The following is a 13,867-nucleotide window of genomic DNA, read 5'->3' on the forward strand; positions in this document are numbered from 1 at the left end:
TCTTGTTATCTGTATGTAATACATGGCTTTTAGATACCTGTCTGTTGGTGGCAAGGCTTTTTTGTAATTTAAAGTTGCCACAACCTTTGTTTTTTATGGAGGCAGAATAGGATGAGCACAGCCTTCCTTCTAAGTGAATAGCTCATGATTGTGGCATCTTTTCTAGGTTAACTATAGAATCATAGAATCACAGAATAGTTTGGGTTGGAAGGGACCTCTAAAGGTCATCTAGTCCAACCCCCCTGCCGTGGGCAGGGACATCTTCAACTAGATCACGTTGCTCAGAGCCCCGTCCAACCTGACCTTGAAGGTTTCCAGGGATGGGGCATCCACCACCTCTCTGGGCAACCTGGGCCAGTCTTCCACCACCCTCAGCGTAAAAAATTTCTTCCTTCTATCTAGTCTCAATCTACCCTCTTTTAGTTTAAAGCCATTCCCCCTTGTCCCGTCGCAACAGGCCCTGCTAAAAAGTTTGCCGCCATCTTTTTTATAAGCCCCCTTTAAGTACTGATAGGCTGCAAGAAGGTCTCCCCAAAGCCTTCTCTTCTCCAGGCTGAACAACCCCAACTCTCTCAGCCTTTCTTCATAGGAGAGGAGTTCCATCCCCCTGATCACTTTCATGGCCCTCTTCTGGACCCGCTCCAACAGGTCCGTGTCTTTCTTCTGCTGAGGGCTCCAGAGCTGGATGCAGTACTCCCGGTGGGGTCTCACCAGAGCAGAGTCGAGGGGCAGAATCCCCTCCCTCGACCTGCTGGCCACGCTTCTTTTGATGCAGCCCACGATACCATTGGCCTTCTGGGCTGTGAGCGCACGTTGCTGGCTCATGTCCAGCTTTTCATCCACCAGTACCCCCAAGTCCTTCTCGGCAGGGCTGCTCTCAATCCCTCCATCCCCCAGCCTGTATTGGTACTGGGGGTTGCCCCGACCCAGGTGCAGGACTTTGCACTTGGCCTTGTTAAACCTCATGAGGTTCACACAGGCCCACTTCTCGAGCTTGTCCCGGTCCCTCTGGCGTGTCGACCGCACCACTCAGCTTGGTGTCATCTGCAAACTTGCTGAGGGTGCACTCGATCCCACTGTCTATGTGGGATCTTTCCTGGAACCATCCTCCAGTGCTATCAGGGAGGGCATTATCAGTTATCACAGAGCAGTAACTTCCCAGGCTAGAATGTTTTAGTCTGAGTCCCTGCATGTAGCAAAGCGCAAAATTTCATGGAGACCCCTGCTTCAACCACTGACATTACCATAGGAGAAAACTTTCTCTGTCCTTCTGTCCCCATCTCTTCCTTAACTCTGCCTTGAAGTAGTCCCTTTGTGATACAGCTCGTTGTTTCATATGTTTCAGGACATTTAAGACTTTAAGGCTGTTTCAATTGTTTGTTTCTACTTGAATTGCTGGAATTTCTATTCACCTGTAACTTAAAAGCAGCAAGAAAAAAGGCCTTTTACCCCATTGTTGTATGTGTTTCTTAACTAGCAAAGAAATTTTGCTCCTACTTCAGGTCATAGGAGAAAAGCACTTGTGTTTCTCAAGACATCACAGATTGAAAGTTACAGGTCTAGCTATGTGAAATTCAAGAGGAGAGTAGCAGTATTTCCAAATCTTATTTCTTTATTTTTTTAGCAAAAAATTGTGGATATTTAAATGGCTCTTTGCCAAAATGAAAAATTTCTGCAGGAAAGGACAAAAGAAATGATCTATTAGCTTTAAATGACAGAGTAGTAAAAGTTTGAATGCTGGGCCATTTGAACCACAGTAAAACACCATATACTGAAGTTTTGATCACAATGGGAATCATCAAATAAAAATAACTGTCTCCAAGTTTTGGGGGAAAACTTTGCAGAAGACTTGCTTTATCATGTTAAAAGAGAGAAACGAAAAATCTGTCTGTCTTGGGAGTGGGGGAGGAAAGGAACTTTTTTTTTTTAAAAGTACACTTATCCACATACGATAGACACAAATAATACACAAGTATAAATAAATATAAATACGTATACAAATAAATGTAAATAAAAGGTTTTCCAGAAGCCATTTACTTCAGATAGTTTTTTTCCAAATCTGTCCCTGTTAAGCTTAATGTCTGTATATAATTAATAAAACAAAACCTCAGTATCATTATTTCCCACCTATGAGTCTTCTTTTGCATTTTCTCTTTTCCAAATAAATAGTTGGTTAAGGAACAAATTTGTTTCCTGCTCCTGTGACCAGACATTCTTAAAACAGAAGCACAAACATTACAATATTACATCCATGTGTCTTGAGCGTTAAACCGTAGCTTGCCATTTTATACCATAAAGCCAGTTTTTAGTATAATGCCTTTTTTAGTATAAAGGTTATATTGTACTGTGCAGCTTTGCAGTATGAATTTGTTGTTAATAGGGTTTTAGTGATGTACTTCAGCTGCGAAAGCTAGAAAGTCTTTGGTTCATAGAAATAACTTGAAACTATTAAAAGTTAGGCTTTTTTCTCACTAACGTGATCACTAGTCAAAATACTTCAATTAAGAATTTAGTAATTAACATAAGAAAAAAAATTAAATGCTGTGTTTATTTCCCAGTCTTATTCTGTGGCATGTGGCAGTGGTATTTTCTCAACCATAACTTTTGGTCCAGGTATTTGTATCTTCTCCTTCCCCTTATAGTCTGAATAAACAGTGTGGCTCCATTTATAATGCTGGATAAGCTGGGGTGGAGTCTCCATCCTTGGAGATATTAAAAACCCAACTGAACATGGTCCTGGGCAACCTGCTCTAGTTGACTCTTCTTTGAGCAGGGGATTGGATGAGGCGATCTCTGGAGGTCCCTTCCAACCTCAGCTAGTCCACGATTCCATAACACAGGTCCATAGCAGTTAAGAAATAAGCTTAAATTAAATCAGGTTGGCTCTTAAGCACTTAAAATGATACAAATCCACAAGTCCCCCCCAAATGAAATTGTTTCTTTAAGAAATCGTATTTGTATTCTGTGTGAACACCCAGCAGGCCTAAATTGACTATTCATGTCATGCTATGCTTTGATAAAAAAATATTTTCCTCTTATATTAGTGGGGCATTATATTGCTGTGGTATTTCCTCCAGTTTTTAGCAAAATCAAATCATTTGTGCGTTACATGTGTAGGTTAATATTTAAGACCACTGATTGAAAGACTTGGTAACATTTGCATGCAGAAGATTCTTCCTTTGAAGACTATCAACGATGGCATCTTGGGCTCCTTTGCAGAGATAAAACGCTTGTGTGAATTGAGTGTGCAAAAACTTGCGCATGCAAAATGTGATTTGCAGCTGTGTTTATAAGCCAAGTGTCTGACAATTTTATTGGAGTATGTCAATAGAGATCCTGCTCTGAGAACATGTGCATTACATGTGTGTGAGCTCAGTCCTTCAAGGCAATATGTGAACTCTGGTCTCCTGTACTATACTCGTATCAAAGCATTTTAAAGGGAAGAGTGACTGTGATCCTGCCGCAGTTAGTCTGTGAGTACCTTCACTGATGGAGAATGCCAGAAGACATTGACTATTTTAACTGGAACTTGAAAGAAAATCTCAAGTGCTCCCTGTACGGGCAGGTGCTCAAGGACAACCTTGTGTAAGACAATGCAGCTATTGCCTTCTACTGAATGTAAATATACTAATTCTAGAAAAAACACATTTCTTCCAGTATGCATCTGGCATAGTCTTCGCTCCCATAGGAGCAGTGACTGAAAAGAGATAAAGGGAAGCTGTTGTTTTCATCCTAGAGCTTGGATTTGATAGCGGGTGTATACCTGTGTGTTTTATGTCCAAATACAAAAAATTAAATACAAGTATTTGAATATTGCAGAGGTGGAAGCTGTTAAGTACCTTAGACAGAAGGATATTGTCTGATGAAACATTAATGCTGTATATGACAGCATCTTACACTGGCAGGATTGTAGCTTGCCCTGGTTTTGATTGGAAAGAGGGTGTGTGTAAATTCATAAAGCTAAGCTGATAGTACCATGGTATGACATGTTTTGGCATGGCTGAAACTCCTTTGCTGACTTGCAGCATGGAATTGCTGTGCTCTGAAATACCAAGAGTTCATGCACAAAATGAATGTGAAACAGCAGCAAATATATTGCCTGGTACGCTTGGCAAAAAGGAAGCCAGTAACAGGAAATAATTCTATTCCTCTAACTTAATTTGGAAAAGCTGCGATGGATTCTGCAAGTAATTTAATCTTTTTTTTTCTCCCCTGTACGTTCTTAATTGTCTTTCTTCTTGCTCTGTATTGACACTGAAATCATTGCCCCTGACACACCCACATCATTTGACCCACTGGTAAAATGTTATACTGGACGTGTGAACATTAGGAGAGGTGCCATCAAATCACTTTTCCTGAGAATGCTGCGTTACTTTGTTTTTTCTTAAAGTTCTCTGTCTTTAATAGCATTTCTACATAGATACTGATGATGCAAAGTAATGGAGCTAAGTATCTTACACAGGTTAAAAATAATAGCATTTCCTCCCACTTTTCTTTATTTGCTGTCATGTTTTGCAAGGTAAGAGCAAACAAACTTTGGGTTTGGGTTTTTTTTTTACCATTCCATTTTGCCTTGTAAAATGCATGCCAGTGATAGTAGGGCCAGTTATCCTAATAAATCATCAGTAATTTTCTGGTAGTTACATCAGTTTTCTTTTGGGTTTTGGATGCTATTTGGTTTATATCCTTTTGTTGCTACTGTATTTCATTCCCTTCGTAACAGCAGACTAGCATGAAAAGTTCTTAGGTGAAGTAAAGGCAAGGGGGAAGAGTGACATACTGATACTGAAATTTGAATGCTTGGCAACCCCCTCTGTCTTACTTGCCAGGCCTTGGTTTTCATCCTCTGAAACTCTTTGCCGAAATCTTCATTCAAGACTCCTTGTCTGAGGACAGATAATATTTTTCTCTCTTTTTATAGCACAAATGATTGTTCTCAGTGTTTTATTGCTTGTTTTCGCTATGTTTTCAATTAAATGTGGGCTTCAGTAAAAGATTCCATTGAATATACTGCATTTTAAATGTATCTTTTTTTAAAACACAATGCTGAAAAGCACTTCCTGCTTTTAGTTGTGCAGATTACTTGCATGTTGCTAAAAGGTGCATACTTGTCTAATGCATTATAACCAACACCACATTGAGGATGAAGCGTTTTTGGTTTTCCCCTTAAGAAAGAATTTTTGAGAAAGTTGATACCCCGAAGGAAGTTACTATGCCGAAAAAGAAGAGATATTTTATACCTGCCACTGAAAAGTAGCCTTCTGATCAAAATCGCACTTCTCTAGAAATATTTTTCACTTTATAATAATATTTCTTATGCTGATTTTGGTTATGGCCAAGTATGTAATATTTGAAAATGTTATTATAAGTAGAATACAGTTATTATCTTTGCAATTTCTTTAACATATCCTGAATATAAAAGTGGCATGATAAATACAAATAAGAAAATAAAACCCCAATTTAATGCTATAGGACAGTAAAAAACAAATGGAGAGTTTTAGCGAATAGTTTTTTGATTTGAAGCCCTTGTGGAAGCCTTTTGCTAAACTTTTAATTTCTTTTGTAAAAGATTTCTTTACCCCATTTAAAATCCAGGCTTGATCTAAGTAGTAAAAAAGGGTGATGAAAAAGTATTTTAAAGTCTTAAGTAGCCACATCTCATCTTAAATGAAAGTGATAAAAAGGAAAAAAACCATACCAGCAGCTGCTTTGAAACTTAGTGATGTGGCTTGCATGAATGCTTGCAGTCTCCGGTATAGAGCAGGCCACAGCACACATGATATTCTCTAACATCACTTTCAAGATCCTCTGGAAACAAAATGAATGTCTTCAAATGTATTCACAACTATATGTGAAAGAGCTTGTATTTCAAGGTAAATGTTGGGATAATCATCCTCAGGAGAAAGGTTTTAATAAAGAAAATGCTCCAAGAATTCAAGGACATTGGAAGATATAGCTGTATCATAATGAAATACTGGGAAAATGAAAGGTTAGTAGGGAAATGTAATAATATGAAAGAAAATTAGTATGTATTTATATTATATTTGTAGCTGAGAACTACATGTCCAGGATATAATTTAACCTTAGAGTACATTTAAAACTAATGTGTATGATGGAAGGTGGTTCAGGATGCCTTGTGGTGATGGTATTTAGGGTACATCTTCAACTCTTTGGTTCCTAGGTCTTTATCTGTTTAGGGTCTAAAGCACCCTTAGTGATACAAGGGGAGGGACACTGTTTTGCCGCACTTCTGACACCTCATTAGTCACCAGATGCCAAGCTGGATGCACTACCCTTGCTTATAGTGCTTGTTAAAGGTTTATATAGCAGATCGTGAAATACTTCCCCAATATACAAGCTAAGCTTGAACAAAACAAATGCAGATTTACTAAACTGTTCTTTGTTAGATAGTTACCTGAATATATTTGTGTCTTCCTAAAGTATGAATTAGATTTTATTGGTGCATGTGATATATGAGTATGCTGAAGGAATGTTCATGTGAGTAATATTTAAGAACACAAACCTCCAGGCTTTTGGAATGAATGCGTTGTATACATTTCCTCAACACTTGTGTAATAAAATGATGGGCATATTAAACTTTTTGAGTATAATTATTTAGTAATCCACTGTAAACTAAAAGAAAAAACCCAACCTACATAAATTGTATACATAAGTTAAAAGTTTTATGTAAGCCTATTGGTATAGAAGACTGCTTAGAGAGTAGTCTTCTACTACTCTCTGAGTGAATAGAGTGAATAGAGAGGTGAGATTTAGGATCATCAAAATCCTAAATATTAAGTGTTCACAAAGTGACCAGAGTCATACCTGCATGAACTAGCCTGACTTGAAGTCACTCATAGACTCATATCATCTGTCATACTCAGCATTGAAATTTGGCTTCCTGGTTGGGATCTAGGAGCACTAGTCCATTTATTCAATATTAGAGCGATGGTAGTCAAAAGTAGATCAAGCTAAGCATGAACTTTTTTTCCACTCTCTTTTTTTTTTCCTCATTGGTTTTCTTTTTAAATAAATATAACACTTCTTCAAATGCAATAAAAAATTGATTTCCATTAGGAGATAAAACATTGCAGTTTTCATTACAAACATAGACTTCAGGGACAAAAGGCCATATGTGTATGCTTTGTTTTTGAAAGCTTTGTCCTACAGTATTCAGGTGAAGTATTTATTTGAAGTGTTTGTCTGGATTTAAGAGAAATTTCTATCGAGGCAAGAGCAGAAAAAGCTAACATTTTTAGTTTCATTTTTTTGGGCAAGAGAGTAAGCTTGTTTAAGTTTTTTTTAATGATGGTCTCGTTTCACGTGGAACAAGTGATATGTACAGATTAGGTTCTGACAGACCAAATGCTCAATTGCAGTGTAGTGTTTCATACCTGAGAGGGATTAGCTTCCCGAGTATGCAGTTTGTCAACTTTGTGATGGTTTCAGCTTCTTTCTGTCTCAACCAGTTTGTTAACCTTTGTGTCTGAACCATTTGTCCTATTAAGACAAGGAGGAATTTAAATATTCTCAACAAGAAAGAGGCTGTTACAGGGCAAACATAGCTTTAATTAATTATCTAAACACCTTTGTATTTCTAAATTTACTTTGTATGTTCACTTGATGTCTGCCTAATTATATGTAATTCTCCACAGATATATTCTACTAATGAGTCTTCAGGATCGAAATGAAAAGCTTTTCTATAAAGTGCTGACTTCTGACATTGAAAGGTTCATGCCTATTGTTTATACTCCCACTGTGGGACTGGCTTGCCAACAATATGGTTTAGCATTTCGGAGGCCAAGGTATGTAAGTTTATACTGCAAATAAAAGTAATTGTATCTTATTTTCCTCTTGGCAGATTCCTGCAGGGGTTTTCTAACATAGCTGAATGTAAGCCAAAACTGCAATAATTGGGATAATTCAAACTACTTTTTTGGTCTGCATTAAACAATAATTTGTATTGCATTAAGAGGGCAAATGGTTGTTTTAGTTGTATTAAAACATGGGTACATTTTTAATCTCATTAACTGACTTTTTTGGAATCCTAGCTGCATGTTACAAGACCAGAGAAGAATGGATCCTTAGTCTTAGATTTGTCTTAGCGACCTGAAGAGCACAGACTTTTACCTATATAAAATATTTATATTATAGGTATTTTATACATAAGAGAAGAATGATCCTTAGTCTTAGATTTGTCTTAGCGACCTGAAGAGCACAGACTTTTACCTATATAAAATATTTATATTATAGGTATTTTATACATACATATATAAAAATAATAGGCATACAAACCAAGGATGTATTATATATGTACCTACAGACATCTTAAAAAGAATCAATAATCATCAAAGCGCCTATCTCACTGCTTAATAATTTGTTGTTTCATAGGTTGGTTTCTGGAGTGCTTTTATTCTGTATACAGTATCTGTATTTATAGAGTGATGAGGAAGTGGTATGAAAGAAGGGTAGATGCTTCTGTTTCACTCTGCCCCTTGAACATCAGCCCACGGAGTTTGAGAATTATGGTGGTTGCCGTTTGAGAACCTTGCGTATACCAGTGCCTTCAAGTGCAAACTGGAACAACACTTTGGAGCCTTCTGCACAATTTTCTGGCAAGGGAAGAGATAAATGAGCTGTATGTGCATAGCTCTGTTAACAGAAATAGGTTTTTTACGGTCAAGGCATTGATCAAAAATAAGAAGCTTGCAAGTTTAAAGGGAACAAATGACTGCTCACAAATACTTCAGCAGGAGGTATTTGAGGGAGAAGACTTATGGCTTCAAGGTTTTGCTGTTAATGTAAAAATCATTTTGGCCTTGTGACTGACAGAATGAGTCAGGACCATCTGGCCAACTGCAGAAAACAAGAATTCCCACTTCTGTACACATTAAAAAGTCAAAAAGACCTCAAGAATGCTTACTTAAACCTGTTTAAAGATCTGTGGCTTTTAGGTGCCTCCCCTAGCAAGAGAAGTCGTCTCCTTTTTTCCCCTCAGTGTTTACCACCATGGTGATTTTATTGGCCTTCCAGTAAGTGCTAAATGTGTCTGGAAATTAAGTCTTTGCCTAAGCTGGTCTCATTGCCCCTTGTTTTGATATCCGTTGCTGTATAGGATATTGCAAAAGGAGCACCTCTGCCCATGCATGTACTTTTCACTTTCTCCCCAGACCTGTGGAGCATCTGTGGAGAAAAAAAACCCTGTTAAATTGGACAACAGTTCAGCTGAGTGTCAGTCTGCAACTGGTGAGACACAGCTTGCAGCAGCGATTGAAACAATCCACCAGCCCCCTTTAGAGATTTTCAGACTCCTGAACTCCATTCTTCAGTCTGATCCTAAGCACACTCAAGATATGGGGAAAAAATGATTTAGGATGTAGGGACAGGGAGAGGAAACATTTCAACTTTTTGCCTTTTTTTTTTTAATTTCGTGGAATTTTTATCTGCAGAGGACTTAGAAAGATGCCCTAAATTTATCTCCTCTAGATATTAAGACTAAAATCCTAGTTCATGTCACTCTGTCACTAATAAATTTATGGATCTGTATAGTTAACTTGAAACAAATTACACTATAGACATGTAGTTAGCACAGATACTCTGGGAAACAAGAACTTCTGAGTTCTCCACTGTGCAACTAAGCCAGTCTTTAGCCTCTCCTGTAATAAGAATTGAGTAGACTTTAAAACTTCATGGATTTGTTTGAATCATTAGTATGTGTCATCACAAGCTTACATTTTATTTTCCTTTTAGTTTCAAATATGATATAAAAAGCTTTCAAAAGCAAGTCATAATAGCAGTAATACATACATTATGCAGGCTTTGGAATAGCAAGCTGAACTTTCTGAACTCAGCAAATGACTGCAGTATAAAGCTACCAGTGCATATAAATAACATTGTACCAACTTTCTATGTTCCCCATGGATTTTCCTCGGTTCTACTTTAAAAAGCTTGTTATTCTGGCACGTGGATAGTGAACTTCCCATTCTGATCATATATTTAGCTATTCTGAACAGTGACAGCGATGATCCAAATGCTCATTGAGCATCCTCATATTTGTATGTTCTTAAAAGTTTGATTTTATTTACCAATATTGGAATGAAGTCTGATTTTTTCCTTCCAAAAAAGTGTTCATTTCCTTATTGAAAATGAGCAAATTCAAGGCAGATTATACTACTTAGATAATTTTTTTCCCTTATCATTTAACTTAAAAAATATATAGCTTTATAGGACATTCCATAATTTGGTATTTCACACTGTGTTTTTCACTGCAGCTGAGCTGCTAATGAATGAATGATGTTGTAAGCATTATTATATCATGTTTTAACTGATGTGTCTTTTGGTACATAGTTGTATTCTTGAGCTGCTGAAGTCAGCGTTGGCTATATTTATCTGTCTGCTGCTTCCCCAACTACATGTGTGCTTTATATACATGACTGACTGTCTGGGGAGACGTATAAGATATTTATAAAAGTCTGTTTTATTTCTAGTCCTGCTGAATTGCCTTACTACTTTCAAATAAGTGTTTTAATGACTCATTTAAGTAAAGATGGTTGAAAAACATGTACCATCTTCTTCTGCCTAATAAGGATCTCATAAATATTTTTTTTCTTAGGAACAAAATATCATCTGCCAAGTCAGATGTTTTCTCTTCCCTGTAAAATTCCCAATTGTTATGTTCATGTTATCTCACTACCTGCTCTCATCTTCCCACACCACCCAGCTGATGCCAGTGTTCATCAGAGGTCTCGGAGGAAAGGAGTGTAAAGAGTTTCCCCTTTGAACAGATTGCTGCTTAAGAAATACCTATACTTTGTGATCTCCCACTGCACTCTGTTACAAAGATCTGTTTTTTCCTAAGAAAAACCCTTTCTAAATTATTCCAAAACCAACTGTGCAAAGCAATCAATTTCATTTGGTTTGAAATAATATTCTAGACTGTCGCTCATTTAGCATTAAGCATTATATACCAGCATCCCTCATAAACGGCACCCTCTGTGAGTTGAACTCACAGGGAAGAAAAAAAAAACATTTAATTTAACATGCAGGAGGAGGACAGGATAAAAGATATAAAATTTAGTCCAGTCTGTACGTTCTCATTTTTTTATTAATTGATTTTTTTTTCAGTTGTTACAATTCAGGAAAAAGGTATTATCGTATCAGACCTTAAAAAAAAAAAAAAAAGGTCTTATCTGTAAGATCTGTGCGTATCTGTTTTATGCTGACTCATAGCTAAATACTGTCTTTACTGATAAATGAATGTTTTTCTTTCAGAATGTTTTTTATTTCAGAATATTTTTATTACTGTCTCTTCCTATAGCTCAGAAAATGTTTGCTATTTCATAGTTAAACAAAGATCCTATTAGAAACAGACTTGTTTATGTAGGTAGATAAGTTAAAAATTACCCAATTGCTGCAGATCGTATTTATCACACTGGAAGCTGCAAGGCAATGTCTTATTATTGAGTTTAAATCTGTAAGTTTTTTTTATATTCAGTTAGATTTCTTTATGTTGTGAAGTGAGTTTGAAGCCCCTGGGTCACAAGTTACGTATTCAGGCAAGGAATAATGAAAATTAATTTAGAGTTAAAAAATAGGTGTCTAATGGGATCATTAAATGAGATCATCTTCTGTGACTCCCTTACATGTTTTTAGAAGACTATATGGGATCACATGATGTGCTTAGAGTTATAGAAGGACACTGTGGCTCAGGCGAGATGTTTTTCATCCTGAAGCAGTATTTTGCAATTATAGAATAAACATTCATGGCTGACCAGCTGACCATCTGATTAAGCAACATTTCTCAAGAGAACCAACTGCAAAGTAACTTGACTCACTGGTTTGAAGCTTGTCTGGATAACTGACATTTGTTTGTAAAATTAAAACTCAAAATTGCGTTACTCGCTGTGAATATTCAGCTTAAATTCCGCCAGTTTAATGAATAGGAACATTATTCTAGAAATAAACAGTACAGATCTGATAGCAGATCTGTAACATGCACCTACCTACACCACATAGTTATAGAAACATAATTTAGAAGACCAGGCTCTCCGGTCTTCCTCACAACCATTGAGGAGGATGAGGGAAGAAAGAGGCTCCTCCAGGGAGCAGGTCAGAGAAGGAATTTGGGCCTATACAGATAAAAGCTTTAAAGGCTTATGCTGGGAATGTAATGGAGTTGTGGTTTTATTGCAGTGATCACGCTATCATTAAGAGCATTATCTCAGAATCTCTACTAGGTCACTTTTTGGTGCAGAGTTTCTATCCATCATTTAAAAATAAATTCCTAAAGTAATAAATGATTCAGTTGCACAAAGTGTGTACATACATATGACAACTTTTGCTGACTTACCAAGAAACAATCTATTTCTATAAACGGATTTCTAAAATATAACAGTTCTTTCAGCTGCTTTATTCATCCAAAAAGAATAAATATGGGAAAGTTAAATGGAAATTTCCTCTAAGAATCCAAAATCAACTTTTTACATCATATAGAGAACACCCAGGAGTTTGAGGTTCTTGTGTAAACTCAGCATTTGGAGAGGGGAGGAAAAATTGCCAAGTATTGCTATGCTGAAGACTTTGGATGTTGTTAAAATGTTAGGTGACTGTTTATGTATTTCCATTCCTAGAAGGAAAAGCAATTTCAAACAGAGTATGAACAAAGCAAGCCCTGGTAACTATTGCAGCCACACAGGCATGGCAAAGTTCCTCTGAAATAACTTCCCGATGCAGTCACATGCTGTCAAGCTGACTAGGAACCATTTTTAAAGCAGCTATATTGAAAGTGATGCTGCATATTGAAGATACAGATGCAGTCTCTTAAAAGGCAAAGTATGTCAGCCTTCGCTTTGAAGTGATTGTTCTTTTTTTTTTTTTTTACATATAGCAGCAGATCTTGTTCAGCAAAGTGTTCTCACAGAAGTTTTATTCTGTAAAAATTCTTTCAACTCTGTTTTTCTTGTTTTCCTTCCTCACAAATGACTAGACATAGCATATCTAGAGGTCTCTTACTCGCCCCAAGTCTAAGCAAGATTACATTTTGAATTGACTTTTAATAAGTATTTTAAAAATGTGTTTGGTTTAGCTCTTTTAATATTTTAGCACTTGGAATGTTATTAGCAGTCTTTAGTACCAACTTTTCAGAAGGCAATTTATCATGCTAAATACTCAGTTTGCAAGTGCTGATATTATACCAGATTGCCTCCTCATTGAAGTGCGTTGACTGCCTCAGCACATACAAATTTGAGATCGGTTCCTTTCCTCATATTCCTCAAAGGGAATGTATTTATTTACATTTATTGTAGGTATTTACATTTACAATGGTTCAGATGCACTGTACTGAATGCAAGTGCTGCAAGTGTGAGTTCTTTTTTTGCTGACATAGTAATGTTTACGTACTGAGATTGTCAGCTGCAAGATAACATCACTTTTTTATAAAGAAAATTAATTAGAGAATAGGGAAATACTTCTTTCCTGCGACAGAACTTACAAAATGTTAGACCTTGGTGGCAGAAGTTGCAGTCTGTTTGCCAGCACAAGGTTGATCCTGCGGTACATATAATAATATTTTTTTTTGTGGTTTTTAATGAGGCTTTCATTGGAGTTTGGATTTTTCTTTTTCTTAATTCCACTGGATGCCTTTGACATCCAAGTCTGGGCAACCCCTGGTATCAATACAGGCTGGGGGATGAAGGGATTGAGAGCAGCCCTGCCGAGAAGGACTTGGGGGTACTGGTGGATGAAAAGCTGGACATGAGCCAGCAATGTGCGCTCGCAGCCCAGAAGGCCAATCGTATCCTGGGCTGCATCAAAAGAAGCGTGGCCAGCAGGTCGAGGGAGGTGATTCTGCCCCTCTACTCTGCTCTGG

At 37.1% G+C, this 13,867-nt stretch overlaps 1 protein-coding gene across 1 annotated transcript in view; it reads left to right on the top strand.

Moving 5' to 3' along the window:
* ME1 (malic enzyme 1) overlaps positions 1-13,867 on the top strand; it is a 157,591-nt gene that overhangs the window by 553 nt on the left and 143,171 nt on the right. The window contains exon 2 of the mRNA XM_009282708.1: positions 7,656-7,805. Within this exon, the coding sequence (XP_009280983.1) occupies positions 7,656-7,805 (150 nt within the window). The remainder of the gene's footprint in view (positions 1-7,655; positions 7,806-13,867) is intronic.

Source organism: Aptenodytes forsteri, unplaced genomic scaffold (assembly GCF_000699145.1).
Source record: "Aptenodytes forsteri isolate BGI_AS27 unplaced genomic scaffold, ASM69914v1 Scaffold245, whole genome shotgun sequence".
Classification (NCBI taxonomy): domain Eukaryota; kingdom Metazoa; phylum Chordata; class Aves; order Sphenisciformes; family Spheniscidae; genus Aptenodytes; species Aptenodytes forsteri.